Raw genomic sequence first — 15727 nt, 5'->3', positions numbered from 1 at the left:
GATTAGGGCCATCTGCTGGTTCCATATAGCATCCCAAGCAAATCTTCATTAATGGAGATCCTAAATGTGACGATAACACTATAATCTGCATTTGTGAGCTGGAATATCTGTTACTCACTAAAGGATTCAGGGCAGGCCCTTCTCTCTTAAAAGTAAGGGGGGTTGTACTACATCTCTATGTGACAAAAGGACTGTGAAGATTAATTTCTGAAATTGTTTCATCAAAAGATTTCAAGATGCTGAGCTTAGCAGCTTTATAAAGGTGACTTGTATGCGTGTTGCTCACTTTGAACTAGACTTGTTTCAGATGTCGTAGAGTAGAGATGATCTGATTTGTCCTGAGTCACTTCAGAGATTCTCTTCCCTTTAGGGAAGATGTTGGAGCACAATCTCCCACCCCAGCCAAGGTGGAATAGACAATCAAGTCAACGTCCAGTGTGTGCCTTCACTTATTCTTCTTCGACCTCAGGAACAGTTACAAACATATAGGAGGGCAAATTTGCTCCATTCTAAAACAAGTCACCAGAGTTCCCTGTTCTTTAGAGCCTTGCACACTCCCTTCAAAAGGAAGCTTGAAGATGTCTATAGTAATGCATAATGCACTTGCAAAAATATATGTGAAATTAAGATATCTTTATAGTCAAGGAAATAGCCTTATTTGGTGCAATTAAATATATGTGTAGAGCATTAAGTGTTCCTAAATTTTTATGTACATCTCTTATGTACATAAGGCACATCTTTCCTGGAAACCTGAACAGATAGAAAATTTCTGCTTTGATTTTAAAGAATTGTGTGACCTTGTATATACAGTCCAATAATCTGGTCTTTTTAGATTAATTGCTTCCAAAATGAGAAACTGTAGGCAATGATTTCCTGTAATTATACTGCCTTTTCTGGTATTTTACAGGAGTTGTCTGTCCACAGTGTGGTATTATTTGCCGAGCATAATTTCAGATGTTGCATGTGCTATATTTAAAAAGCATTCATCCTCTTTTGTTAGTCCAGCTTTAGAAAATTCAAAATGAAAACCATCTGTGAAAACATCTCTTTAACTAATTTTGCCATGGTGATGCTAATGATAATTATGATAGAGGGAGAAAATGCACTTTTTTGTTGCTGTTTGGCAAGTAGAATTAATTAATGATAGCACAAGTTTCTCATAAAAGTCCTCTGGATTATAGGTTTTCATCACAAAATCCAGGACTTTATTCCTAATCATGTATACAAAGATTGCCATATCTGAGCTGTTTCTAAGTAGAATAGATTTCCCCTCTGCCACTGTTTAAATTGTGCAGCATGTTGTCTGAAAGTCATGGTCTTTCCCTGCCTTTCAGGCTTGCACAGATGGAAAGGACCAATGGCTCCTTCCTCATGGACAGCAGCTCCACCACAGGAAGCGTGTAAGTAACTCAGACTCACTGTGCTTCTCAGGAACTTTGGTTATAGGTTCATGCTACAATCTTCAGCAGTTCTAGCACAGGACTTAGTGCCAGTGAGAGCAGCTAATAAGTATGAGCCCAAGGATGCCTCCATAAGTTTAATTATTCCAAGCACCAATTGTAGAAATTGATGTTCACTTGATGGTGTGTGGGATCTCTGTGTTTGTCAGCCATTCTGCTTCAAAAGTGGGCATATTTCCTGTGACTCCAAAAAGGCCACAGCTCTGTGCATTCTTCTTTGTGTTCCTTCTCTGCTTTTATCATAGTATAAAATAAAATAATCCTTTTCTAGGCTTTTGCTAGCCCCTAGACAACTTTCTTATTAAAATAAAAAATCATCTGTACTTTGAAGATTCTTCTAAGCAAGAACAGTGTTGCTGCTTTTTGTTTATATTTCATTTTCTGGTTGCTGATCCATCTGTTTGTACCTGGAATTGTCCTGTGTAATAAACATAGTCCTACATTAATTTTACCAATTTTCTCTTTTTTTTTTTTTTTTAAATCATGTGCCCCCTTATTGTAAAAAACATATTAAAATACATTGATTCTATGCTTGGAAAACATAGAACCCCTTGAATTGCTGATGGATTAAATAATTTTTTTTAATGTAGAAACAAAATTTTTAACCTCACTTTATCATCAGTTCAGTTGATTAAATCAGCATTGTAGGACTCTGCCTCTTCTAAGTTATTAACACATACCATCAACATTTTTAAAGAGGAAAACTGAAATTGCTCAGCTTTAGTTAAAAAATACTCTTGCTCTCAGTAATAGTTTAATGTACTGTTTTAAAATTTAATAATGAAATTATTCTATCTAGCTATAAATACAGTATTAGTGTACTAAAAATTTGAGATTTAAAATACTTTGCTTAAAAGAAGCACATGTGACCCCCTTTAAAAGTTGCCTCTTTCCTGATTAATTAACTCTATTTACATACCAAATAAAACTTTTTCATGCAAACTGTTTAAATGTGTTTCTGTCATTGGCACACTTACCAGTGAGAAAAATGCAGCCAAAATATTCCCTTTTGATTTCCCTTCCACAGAAAATGAAGAGCAAACATACTGTCATTTGGCAGGAAAGCTGCAAACTTGAAGGCAGCTAAATGCTCATACACTTGAGTTGTGTATTTTGAAATTAATGAGCCTACTCACATACAATGACAAAACAACCATCCATCCCAATGGTGAAAGGCAGGGTGTGTGCTTGATTTTTACTGGCAAATCAGCTGTTGATTTTAAAGCAATTCCCTGCATTCCTTTTCCTTAGAAAAAGAATTAAGATGGAAAGCTTGTGTACCAATGAGTGAGAAGGACCTCTGAGTTTGGGTCTCAGTCAGGGGACTGTCACACAAACAAAATATGGGCGAGAAAGTAACCCTGTACACAATGGCACCTTCTGTTTTACTTGCAGATTACAATGCATGCTCTCATTAAGGCATAAGTACTGAAGTACTCAAAATTCTGAAGGCCTGTGGTTTAAACTATATTCATAGAATCATTTAGGTTGGAAAAAGACCTTTCCCCTTTAGGTTGGGAAAAGCCCTTTAAGATCATTAATCCAACTGTCCAAGTCTACCACTAAACCATGTTCCCGAGTGCCACATCTACTTCCCTTAAATACCTCCAGTGATGGTGACTCAACCACTGCCCTGGGCTACCTGTTCCAGTGCTCGACAGCCCTTCTTGATGGAGAGGTTCTTCCAGGGAACTACAGAGCTGTGAAGTTTGTATCCCAATTCGGATCAGAAATTGCTGAAACATTGGGAGTTTAGGATTATAGTTAAACCTATTCTTATTTTTTTAAATGCCACTTAACATAGAAATGGGGATGGTGTAACCATTCTTATATGGCTAGAATTCAGAGGAGCAATTTGAACTGTGAATACATTTTTTTTCAGTTCAGATGTAGAGCTCTGAGCCAAACTGCCTTTTTTTTTTCTTTTTTTTTTTTTTTACAGTATTATTTCAAACATTCAGGAAACAATTACTAATTTGGAAATCAAATTCTTTGCTTCTCATAATTGGATTTCTGCTTCATGATCTTATTTTTATTGGTCCTGAAGAGTCCTTCAGTTTAATGTGAATATAGAACAAAGGCAGTCTTGCGCTTGATTTTGAAAGTTACTTCTTTGGTCTTATCAAGTTCACAATACTTTTAACATTCTTCATGCTTCAGAGATTGTGTAAGAAGTCATCTACATTTGAATAGGAGAACTTCTGCTCTTAGTTAAACATAATGAGTTTATTTTCAGGAACATTTTGCAATATGCCATTTGATTAGGAAAGCACTCATCAAAGATAATTCTTGGGTTTTAACTAACCTGTTTTCTTGAATGTCATTGTGACTTTTATCTCTCTAAGCCTTTCCAACCCTCCTCTTATCTAAAGATATGTGAAGTCCATTAAAAATGCTTTCTCTTTAATCAGAAAAATAGTTGTAGATAGCAAAAAAAGGCACAGTCTCTACTGTAGTATGTCCAGCTTCTTTAAAAGCACTCTAATGCTCTCATGCATGAATTTTCTGGTACAAATACACTGAATAGAAATGTTTTCCCTTCATTTCATCTTCTCCTGACATTAGACAGTTCTAAATGTTTAGGCTAGAATGTTGTGATTAATTTTATTTGGCTTTAATTCAGGCAAAAGCATCTCTGTCTTTAAAGCAGACTTACCTATCCACAAATTAAGATGAGCATAAGGAGAAAATTAAGTCTTTTCAACAAGGAATGATAAATAGTGTTCCTAACAGAAAACTATGCCTCACAATTTGATAAATCATGGTGTATTAGAACGAAAAATAAAAATTGTTAGAGAAATAGTCCTGTAAGGTAAGAACTACCCTAACTAGCCCATACTGAAGTGAATTGTGGTGGGCATAGTGTAAATACTTTCAGAAAAAATGCAGATGCTTGGTAGCTGTTTTCTGGTTTGTGCCTTTACTAGCAGTTATCTTAGCATCAACAATGCTGCAGATGTGATTTCACACTCATCTTAAGGCAGAGTTGGAACATATCTGAAATTTTATTTGTTAGGGGACTCTGCACTCAGGTTCAGAAGTAGGAACAGGTTCAGAAGTGAAGGTCATTGATACTTTTACCTGGCACTACTACTTAATGTAGTGTAAGTCAAACTGGAGCCCCAGTATGTAATAACTGAATACTGTGACATGATGTAAGGGGTTTAAAAGTATCTTGTCACAAGGAGAAACTTATTTCATGAGATGGTAAAATTAGGAGAAGACCAAGCAAATTAGATAAAGTATTTTTGAGTACCTCTTGCACCCTCATTCTAGAATGTCTCATAGCATCAGGAGGTTGAGATACACTTTATTTGGACTAGAACACATGGTGGTTAGTATGAGAGCTACAGCAAAAATTAAGATTGTTAATGAGGCAAGTTCACAAATAGCCACATCTTCCTGTCTTAAATCAAATTTAGCAGTTTTCTAAATCATATAAAATAATGCACTGATGAAAAGTGATGGTCAAGAAATCTATATTTTCTTCCTACAACACAGTCAAATAAAAGAGAAGTTATATGCAGCTTTATTTGCCTCTTGCTTGCTCTATGCACAATGCATGTTTTGGAATAGACATCTTGAAAATATATGTTCACAAAGAGAATAGGATCCTTCAAAGGCTGTTTTCCCTAGGCTTCTTTGTTGGGGTGTTCTTTTCCTCTGAGATGTGCTTCTTTCAAGTCTGACCTTCTGGGATGTCTTGTTTGCTGCTTTTTACTATGGTGAAATGCAGAATAGAAACTGCAGCCTCTGCTGTCAAAGGACTTTGTGTACTTCTAGTTGTTCCTCAAAGCACACAGGGTATTCAATAAAACAACCACCAAGAAAGAATGAGCAATTAAATTTTACATGATGCTTTTATTTTGATTGCTGATCACCATCTCCTACCACTTCAACAGAGCAATGTCCCAGATTCTCAAAATGAAAGTATTTGCCTGGCATAGAACAATGACCTTATGTTGTAGATCATTTGAAGCCCTGTCCTGGGATTCCTGTGCTACTAATGATTCTATCCTAATTAAAGTCATGAGGTTTGTTGGTTCAGGTTCAAGGCTGTGTTTTTTCAAACTAGTAATTTTGCAAGACAGACCAAAGGTAGAAAACATGGTGAAAATAGAGTTTTGCTTCAGAAGACTTCCTTTATCAAGTGCCTGTGAGGAAAGCGTGCTGTCAGTTGCAACATGCGATGCCTAAAAATAGAGCATTCAATATTCACAGCCTCTCCAGTAGGCTTTCTGAACCAGTGGGAGAGAAGGGAAATGAAGCTTTTTCTAGACTGAATAACTTTGAGACCAAAATATAAAATTACTTGTATTTAGCTGTGTTGATCTCATCTCCTGGATCACGATACAGTATGTAAACATTTACTGTGTAAACTCTTTTTTAAAAGCCTTTATAGGTTTCATTGAAAATTGAGATTACACCTAATGCACAATCTTGACAGATACTCAGGTTTGACAAATTCCAATAAATATAATAAATCCACTTTTACAGAGTCTTATTTTAAAAAAGATCCCATTTAGGAGTCCTAAATTTTGTTTATAAACTATTTCACCATTTCAAAACTTAGACAGCAACTTTTTGATGCTTAATAAAAATAACCAGACTAAACTAGATCAAGTGAATGTTTCCTGACATCATCAACACCCTTGCACAAAAGAAGGGTGTATGTGTGGTCACACATTATCACTGAAATTCACATGTAAACAGTGTTTTGAAGCCCAGCTGATAAAGCTGTTTTCTCTCACCTGCCTGCTTTACCTCTGTTTCTGTGCTCGCTCAAGGGGTGACATTGAGATGCCGTCACTCTTGGCTCGCTGTGGCCATTTCAGTCACAGGGTACTCTGCACATTTTGCAGGGCTGTTTGAAGCCCCCAGAGGGGTTACATCACTTCAGCAAAAATTTTGTTCAAAGGGGTGTAGTGTATTTTTTTCAGGATGACAAAAGGGTATAGAAGTGTAATGAAGTTTTAATTATCACATTGGGACCTGATCCAAACTCCATTAACTGCACCAGCCTTTGTTTAAATTTTAAGTAGACATGAAGTATTCATGAAAAACAATAGTGGTTATGAATTTCCCTGAGATCACTCAGGTAGTGAAGAAGATAAAGCAGTTAAAAGCTTTTTTATTTGTTTGTTTTGTTTTGTAGATAATGGGGTAAAAAGGAACACTGATCTGTTTCTTTCTGATTCTTTTTCAGCTAGCACTCTTGGATGTCACTGTTTTTTTAAGGACTTAAATGCACATGCAACCCCAACTAGAGTTACATTTAACTCTATGTATTTAATAAAAAATTCATTAAATTTATTCCTTTGCAGGGAAGATCCATGTTGTCATTTCTGTACTGACAACAGCCAAGACAGCTAAGAAATAAGTGCATGTACATTATTTTCTTTAAACTTTCTACTCATTTTTAAAAGCAAAACTCAATAGTTAGGTTTTTCATCTAGTGGACAGAGCTGTCACAGGCTGTATATTTTCTTGTTTTGATTTTTTTTCAGCAGGCACAGTGTTACTTGATGTACTTTTTTTTCATTGCACAAGTCTAAATTTTCAAGTCTTGATGATGGGTTGGGAAGTAGAAAGCCACATGATAGCTTTGGGTAGATAGTGAATAGTTATCCTTGGGAAGAAATAATTTGGTGCTGTTCTACCATGAGATTGGTCTTCAGTACAAATTTTGTCTTAGGCAATACTACAAAGAACCAAATAATTTTGCTAAATGATAGAAGTACTTTTCTAAGAGAGATACATTAGGAATCAGGATTTGTTAAATCTTTGGCCTTTTTGTCTTGTTTCTAATACTGTTGATGCTTTTAAATTAATATTGATATATTGAGCTAACAGTGCTTTAACAGGATAAAGTAAGTTTTCCTTTCAAAAACAGTATTTATGCAAATCTCATCTGTTCCTGTCGTGAGCATTTTCTCCTTTTGTCCCAAGAGTTTGAACTTATTTCGAGGTACCCCCCAACCCATATGCATGTCCCATAAGACACCTAATGAGTTTCACTTGTACATGCATTTATTTATAGACTATTTCTCACCACAGAAATAACTGCTGTTTCTTCCAGGGTATACTTTTCTTAATAACTGGTTTTACTATTCATTCAAATGAGACAGTACATTTGGAAATTCTGTGATGAAAGATGTTAAATTGACTGACAGGAGATTTTTAAAAGCCTTCTGAAAATCTCCATTACACTTTTTTTGGAAAATAAATACTTTGCATATAGTGAACTTCTGATTTTGAGGATACTTTTCATTCCATAACCAGTGGATAGCAGAATTTGCAACTGCTACTTTCTAACAATAGGAGGAAAAAAGTTAGCACATAAAATATTTTTAATGTGAAAAAGTCTCTTTTCTAAATAATATCTGAATATGTGTGTATATATGGCCCATGTATGCATCACTCTGACCATGCTTTTACTCTAGGAGATCCTTAGGGTAAAGTTTGTGCCAATTCTTCATGATATCATGAGGTGTGCAGTGTCTGGTTTGTAGTCAGTTAAAGGAAATAATTTTAGAAGGGGTTTTTTCATCATTTTTACTGCTGCAGCAACTTCTCTCTTAAAAATGAATAGTGTATGTTTTTCTGTTGTTGGTTCATCCTTCTTGAGTGACCAAGCAAGTAAACTGGTTTTAGGATGTGGTGTCTTTCACTTTCTATCCATCTGACTTTATTTATGGAGAAAAGCCAGCAACTTGGAAAGTAAGGCACATCTGTACAAAACCAAATTCACTTGGGTATTAAAGCATAATTGAAAGTGTCAGGACTTCTGTATCTCCTTACCAGAAGGTAATTTCATGTGAGTCAGGAGGAGGACAGTGCTATAGTTTATTTCTGTCCCTGAACCTCTAAGAAGGACATCTACTACCAATGCAGAATTTCAAGGTCTTGTATGTGTATATCAAAATAGGGGGATAAAAATGGAAATTTTTTCCTCTAATTTTAATGGGACTTTTTGTTCTCTAATCTTTTCAGGTAAATTGAGCAAACCAAAATTATCTCCAAAAAATTTCAAAAATGTCACATATTGTTAAAAAATTTATCTAGAAGATGCTTGTTTTATTTAAGGCATTTCAAATCAGTATCTTTGATTGCTGATTCTTGTTTTGACTCTTTCTTTTCAAACCACTGATTCTTGTTTTCACTCTTTCTTTTCAAACCACTTGCAGCATTTTTTCTTTATGCATAGATTAAACTAAACTGATCCTTTACTATGGATTAATCTTTTTTCTCCTTGTGCATTGTATGTTTATATGATTTCCTTTCAGTATGTTTTTCAGGCTTAATTTCTTCTCGCTTAGTCTTTTTCCATAAACAAACAAAATCCCTCATCCCTTGATAGAGATGTTTGCTCACATAATAAATGTTATACTGCTCTGTCTTTATCTGTGTTGTTTTATTGTTTCAGAGAGGATGAGCATGCCCTTATCCAGCAGTATTGTCAGACGCTGGGAGGAGAGTCACCTGTGAGTCAGCCACAGAGTCCTGCTCAGATACTCAAGTCAGTGGAGAAGGAAGAGCGGGGAGAGTTGGAGCGTATCATTGCCGACCTTGAGGAAGAGCAAAGGTCTCATAATCATCATACTGGTGTCTGAATTGTCATTTTGTTGTTGTTTGAGTCATGCCTGTACTATGCTGAAGATGGGAAAGACCTAGAAGTTATGATTTTAGCAAAAAAAAAAACCAACCAACCAAACAGCAGTCCACAATCAAGGCATAAATTGTACACAGGCTGGCTCTGTTAGAAGAGGGAGGTGTCTGTGAAGAAATAAATTAGTTTCACTTTTACTTCACTGCCTTTTGCTCAATCCCCCATAAAACACAAGTCAAGACATTGTCTTTGCTTGAGCTATTTGTGTTGCTAGTTGGAGATGCTAACATTATTTGATCTAAGAAGTCTTTTATTTTCATTTACTTGATCAAGTTATCATTCTCCTCCACTTTTCAATATCCCAGGAGTCTGCAGATAGAATATGAGCAACTAAAGGAGCAACATCTTCGGAGAGGAATAAACCCTCTTGCGTCGCCTCCTGACTCTGTTGTGTCACCTCAGCATGCTTCTGAAGATGCCGAGCTCATTGCTGAAGCTAAGCTCCTGAGGCAGCATAAAGGTCGCCTGGAAGCAAGGATGCAAATATTGGAAGATCACAATAAACAATTGGAGTCTCAGCTTCACAGGCTACGGCAGCTACTCGAGCAGGTACTTGTACACTTTGCCCCATATTGTTTCTGCACGGTGGATTTCCTCGTGGAGCAAAGGCATTGACATTTTGCTGCAGATATTTTCGCCGTGTACTCTTGGTCTGTTGCAAGCAGTCATTTCTAACGAGATGTTTTTTCTTACCCTCTAGTATAACCCCTGGTTTATGTCAAATGAGCAGAAAATTACTGCAAGTGCTGGAGTGATCATGGGAACTTAGGGAACACTGAGAATACACAAACAAGAGCAATAGCTTTTCATTAATTAAAAAGCATGAGAAGAAAATATAGACCCTACTCCAAGTAATGATGCCAGCCACATTCTGTGTTTGACTTAAATTTTACCAGACACTTTCCTTAAATAATATGTTTTTTTATCACAGTTAGTCACTCAAACCTCTCTTAGCATGCCAGAGATAGATGGCCGAAGATATGTCTGAAATATAAAGGAGCAATTAGTTACATTTAAAATCCAGTTCCTCTTGAGTGGCATATTTAGACCAGTAAGCTACAGCAAAGTGGTCTTTCACACAAGTAAGTGCTGGAGGTAAGAGACTTTTAGCAGGTGCTGGTAGCTGGAGATCATAGGGTTTCCTTGTTGGCAGAAGGAATTCTGATTGCTTTGGAAGCCAGCATGTGCACACCTGGCTTATAGAAATAACAGGAGCAACATATACCATAATACCACAATAAGAGGAGCAACACAGATGTTGTTAGAGATGGTAGTTTGGTCTATATCATGTGTGGAAGCTTGAGTAATGAAGACAAATTTGTATGAATATTTTCTTCTAATCAATCATTACATTTGGGTCACAGTACAGTAATGCAAGTATTTCCTGCCCTCCATGAGTCAGATGTAGTAGGGGATTTAACTAAGCCAAGAAACAGGCTACATAAACCAGGTATTAAAATGGCCTAAGTAGCTGCTGTAGATCATACTCTCATTACAGGGATTAAGGTATTTGCTGTTTGTTTCGCTGGCTGACTTTGTCAATTTTCTAGGCAGGTTTGGCTCAATAGGATTTAGATACCTCTGTTCCAATGATTTCTCTCCCCTCTAGCAGAGTTAATTTTTTTGTTGCTACTGTTATTCTAGCATTCTAATCAGTATTTAAGTAGCTGTAATATTTCATAGGGAAGATAGCAACTGGTGTGTTGTTAATAATAATTTATACAGTAATGATCTTGAGATATGTGGCCAATACTTGGTCTTTCAGAGAAGGGTTTAAAATCTGCAAAGAAACATGGTTGAATAGAACAGGGAAGTTCTGCCAAACACTCAGTCACTTGCAACTTAGTGCTTAGAGCAGAAACGTGTTCGCCCCTTAAAACCCCTTTTTTTCTTTCCCTAATGTAGCTGAGGATGATCTCACAATTTTGTAATCTTTTTGGAATTCTTATACCATTCTTAGTAACACCTTTAAGGTATACATTTTTGTTGTGATAAAATGGATGGGAGAAGGGACAGTAAATCATATCATTTCTGCCTTTTGAATTTTCTAGGCATTCTGCAGCTTTTGGGTTCAGATAGGGTAAAGCAGAATAGAGGTGACATTTTTCAATATTCGGACTGTTTACAACTCATTTACTGTATACTGTTGCTCCTTTGCTTTCTGTCCACATTGTCCTGTCTCTGTGGGAGTCATGCCATGCTTCTGATTGTTCCAAGTATTATTTCCTAAGGCCTTGTTTCTACTCTGTCATTTAATAAAGTGGCTCATACAGAGTCAAGTGTATGAGATCTGCATTATTTCTTTTATAACCTGTCTGTGGCTTTTCAATGTGCCTTTCTGTACATACCATTACTTAATTTACCAGATGTTTCACAAGCTATTTCCAGAATGTTGGGGCTACTCCCCTGATGGGGATTCAGAAAGTATAAATAATTTAATTTTTTAGTAATGTTCTTTGAAATTTATTTTGACATTGATGGAATTATGAAGCAACACTGATTTCTATTACTGCCCCCTTTCTGAAAAAAATGACCACTTTTCAGCACGTTTGTTGTTCTGTCAACTTGGCCACTACCTTTTAGGACAGCCTTTATCGATTTCACTGCTTGGGGAAGGACTTTATTGGAAGCCTATTTACATTTATTTGTTTCTTTTGCTTTTACTGGCTGTCCCAGTTATTTTTAGGGGATGAAAGGAATACCTTTTCTTATTAATGAGATGGATGATTTGCAAAAAAGATACTCATAAGCCTCAATCTCAAAATATATAACAATATAATTAGTAGTATTAGAGGACACAACTGTCTTACAGCAATATCTTTGCCATGGCTGGGATTTCATGCCATCTGTTTGTCTATTCTATCAACAGCAACTCTCCCCATTCCTCTTCTTCACTAGCCTCCTGACTGGTGTTTTATACCACTGAGTATAAAATACTGGGACTTTTTTTTTCTCCAGAAGATTGGAGTGAGTCCGTCTACACACAGATATGGGGGTAGAGAGTTAATGAAATTTAGAAACTTTCATGTAGTAACTGGTTAATCTAGATGAGAGCATTCTAGGACATTCTTTAGAGAGCACCTTCATCAGAAATATGCATGCATCCTCGCTGCACATTGTCTACTTCAGGTCACAATTCTGAGGTTACCATGCTATTTTTATTTTAGCAAGCCCAAAGGATTGGTAACTGTCACAGAATGTTGTCATTTTTGTCTGCCTGATTGATTAGGGTGCCAAAGAGGAAGGTGAAACAGAACTGGCATGTGACAGCTTTGATACCAACATGTTAATCAGACAGAGAAAACACAAAGAATCCATTCTCATTTTTCTTTTTTCAGCCTTTATAGATACTGCATTTGCAAAGTCAAAGTGAGACCTATTATGAAGGGCATTTAAAGTCTGCTTGAATTTTTCTCTGTTTTCTCTGAGCTACTGAATAGAGGTTTCATATTGGATTAGATATTGAAGTTAGTGGGAGCTAAAATCATCTTGCAACAGCTGCATGATCAGACAGAGAGTAAATAGGGGCTGCAATTCCCTCTCCAGCTGAAAGCAAAAGAGCTTTATCAGAAGAGTGCAGGAGAGTTTGTTTCTTTTGTAACTAAGAGAAAAATTCTGGAGCAAGAAGAAACATCTGTAATGAATGTGGTAGTAAAATGGGCATTTTTGAGGTTTCTTGTGATTCAGACTGGGGACACTGAGGTTTTGTTTGGTTTTTACCAAAAGCAGCAAAGGTCAAGGAAAGATCAAGTGTGTCTTAACTGTCCATTAAGCCACAGAGCACTTCAGGCTCTTCTTTGGGAAAGACACCAGCAGGAGGCATAGTGAAATAAGGCGCTGTAGATTAAAACTGGTTGAAATAAATATCTCATTTGAAATGCTTTAAAAACTGCTGTAAAAAAACTTCATCATTTTCTGGAGAAGGACTTATTTGTCCCTTCATATCTTTGCTTGGTTTTACCTAAAAAGAAGTTGGAAAACTCCCTGAGGCTAGAGTTGGAAACCTCTCTCTCATTCCTATAGAGGCATGCTCAGTATCCCTGCTTTTATTTCTTTCAAGAAGAAGCAGCAGGTGTATAATAACATCTAGAGCTATTTGCTTTTGGTTTCTGGCTTATAGGCTGTCTGCTGAGTTGTTTTAAATAAGAATACATGAACTTCGTGATGCCTGAAGTGGGTTAGGATGGAAGTGCTCATATTTTGTAGGTTTTATATAATTGGAGTCAAATACAATGTGATTTTCTACCGTTATTTTTCTCAAGTTCTTCAACAATAAAAATGTTAAATCATGCCATATCCTCAACTGGTTTGCATTTAACATTTCCCAGTATCTAATTATTATTTTTAGGCAATTATACCACTATTACAAACCTTCACTTTCTGCTCCAAACCCCACTCTTCAGCTGCATCACAATATTGTCCTTAATTTGGAAGAAGAGTTTGGTTTGTTTAGGCTTTTCTTTTTATTTCAGTCACTTGAACTATGCAGTTTATCATTTATCAGTATATTTAAATGAAAATGAAGTAATCAGGCATTGCCATCCAATTAGAAGATGATGGTGTTGTGGATTTTCACTTGTTTTTAAATCCAGCTGCAATATTTCATTCTGACTGCTACAGCAACATATGGTACATCAATGTAAGGTGTTCCAAGTATATTTTGTTTTCTCTCAGTTTATCCACTGACAGTCCTTGTGCTCTGCAATGCTCTTCTATTACTTACAGTAGAAGAACTGGTACCTTGACTAACTCATCACCTGAGTTTGTAGGCATTTAGTTTCTGTCTATCAACATGAACTGTTGACTTTGCAGTGCCTCACTCTCCTTGACTGAGCCTTTGTGTTGCTGTGCTGCAGTTTTTTATGTCCAGCACAGATCTTCTCATTCACCCTCATTCATCTGTGCACAATTTATCCATAGTTGCTGCTTGAACAGGGACAGAGGCAGAGATTTACTCCAGGGGCAAGTTTGCATTTTGGATGATTCACATTCTCTCTGTTCATCTGTTTGTGGGGTAGGCAAGCAGTGACTGCTGCTGGAGTTAGTTCTCCTGTTCTGTATTGAAGAGACTCTTCACCTGTGGAGAATTTGCTTCCTCTCTTTACCACTACAGCTCTAGCATTTCAGACAGTGATTCCTGGAAATAGGGAATTGCCTGGGTTAAGCAGTCCCAGGCTTCTCTGATTTAAAATCATCACATTCATTTTACTAAAACTCTTTAGCTGGATTAAAGCCTGGTACTGAGCAGTGAATTACTTAACTACCTGATAGTAATTCACTGTTCACAGAAGTGTCTTGACAGTGAAATCCTTCTCTGGCTTGAAAACATTTCAATTTTTCTTTGTCTCCTATGTTGACTAAAATTTCTTGATTTATTCTGTAAGTCCAAGCTGGCCTTTAGTATTGCCATGCTGAAAGAGATAAGATTTAGAGGAGTTTTACTGAAGATTGTTTTTGTAGAGTTGGAAGCTATCTCAAGAAATTGAGTATTTCAGTAAAGGCTGTGAAGTGCAAAGGAGCAAACTTGTGCACAAATTAACAGCCATTCTGTATTCTAACTCTGCATCAAGTCTCATAGCTGTTCTAGGTACTTGCTCAGTTTCAAAAATATTTTAAAAGCAATGATCTTTTATATTACTTCAGTATCTGCTTTTGACAGATTTACTTAAATAACCTGCTTCTTAAGCTGTTCAGAATTAATGTCATGATTTGCAATCAAAAAGAAAAGTGATAGCAGCAACAATTGTAGTTAAATCTATCTCAGATGTAAATATTATTTCATTTATGTTTTTTTCAGAACAATCATTTCTGGAGTTCAAATACTGTATTACCAGTTTATTCCTTGAAGGAATTTTTTAAATAAGAAAGGAAGGAAAAGAAGGGGAAAATGCCTGAATAACGTCCCTTCCAGTATTTCTGAGCTGTTATGGCCTTTTCTTGTTTTCTGTTCATATATGTATATTTAAATGTAATCTCAAACACACACATGGTTACAGCTAAACGTAGTATTGATTTCCATGATTCTTCAAGTGAATTTAAGAAACCAGAAAAGCTTCTTTTCAAAGGATATAAGTTATGTCTCCTATTTTTCAGGAGTTTATGTAGTAAAAATTCCTGCAAATTTGGTGTCTTCCTCAAGGTTGAGAAGCAGCATCAGCAGGAGTGATGGCTGGCTACCACTTTCTGGATTTAATGAAGTTGTTTTGAATCTGTCTTGAGTGCTCATTTGATTCTGGAGTTCTACAAATCTGTTCATAATTGAACAGTTGTTTCTAAGTATGCTTAGTCATCCTTGTAAAGCTTTTTATGGGTCCTGTTTGCGTGTGTATGTGTGTGTATATACCCATGCAGATAAATACAACCTAAATGATCGCATTGCGAGTCTTTCTGCAGAGCTGGCCGGGGAACCTGGGCCTAATGTGTGTGCTGTATGTTAAGTTGTGGTTTTCTGATGCAACAGAAAGTTGCTTTTAACAAGACCATCAACTGGAGTCTTGTAAGAGCTGTTCTTAAGTCTAAACTTTCTTTTAACAAGATTTTTTTTTTTTTTATACCACTCATCAGTTGTATAGACTTAAGCCAACTCTGAATAGTTTGG

General features: G+C 36.3%; 1 protein-coding gene across 8 annotated transcripts in view; it reads left to right on the top strand.

Annotated features, from left to right (window-relative positions):
* The window catches only part of UTRN (utrophin), a 338373-nt gene that overhangs the window by 315399 nt on the left and 7247 nt on the right, over nt 1-15727 (top strand). For all 8 annotated transcript variants that reach the window (XM_059841749.1, XM_059841750.1, XM_059841747.1 and 5 more), the window contains 3 exons: nt 1335-1400; nt 8887-9045; nt 9435-9678. In XM_059841749.1, coding sequence (XP_059697732.1) covers nt 1335-1400; nt 8887-9045; nt 9435-9678 — 469 coding nt within the window. The remainder of the gene's footprint in view (nt 1-1334; nt 1401-8886; nt 9046-9434; nt 9679-15727) is intronic.

Source organism: Haemorhous mexicanus, chromosome 3 (assembly GCF_027477595.1).
Source record: "Haemorhous mexicanus isolate bHaeMex1 chromosome 3, bHaeMex1.pri, whole genome shotgun sequence".
In the NCBI taxonomy this organism is placed as follows: domain Eukaryota; kingdom Metazoa; phylum Chordata; class Aves; order Passeriformes; family Fringillidae; genus Haemorhous; species Haemorhous mexicanus.
Note: the sequence above shows the minus strand (reverse complement) of the source record. Positions and strands in the feature narration are given on the sequence as shown.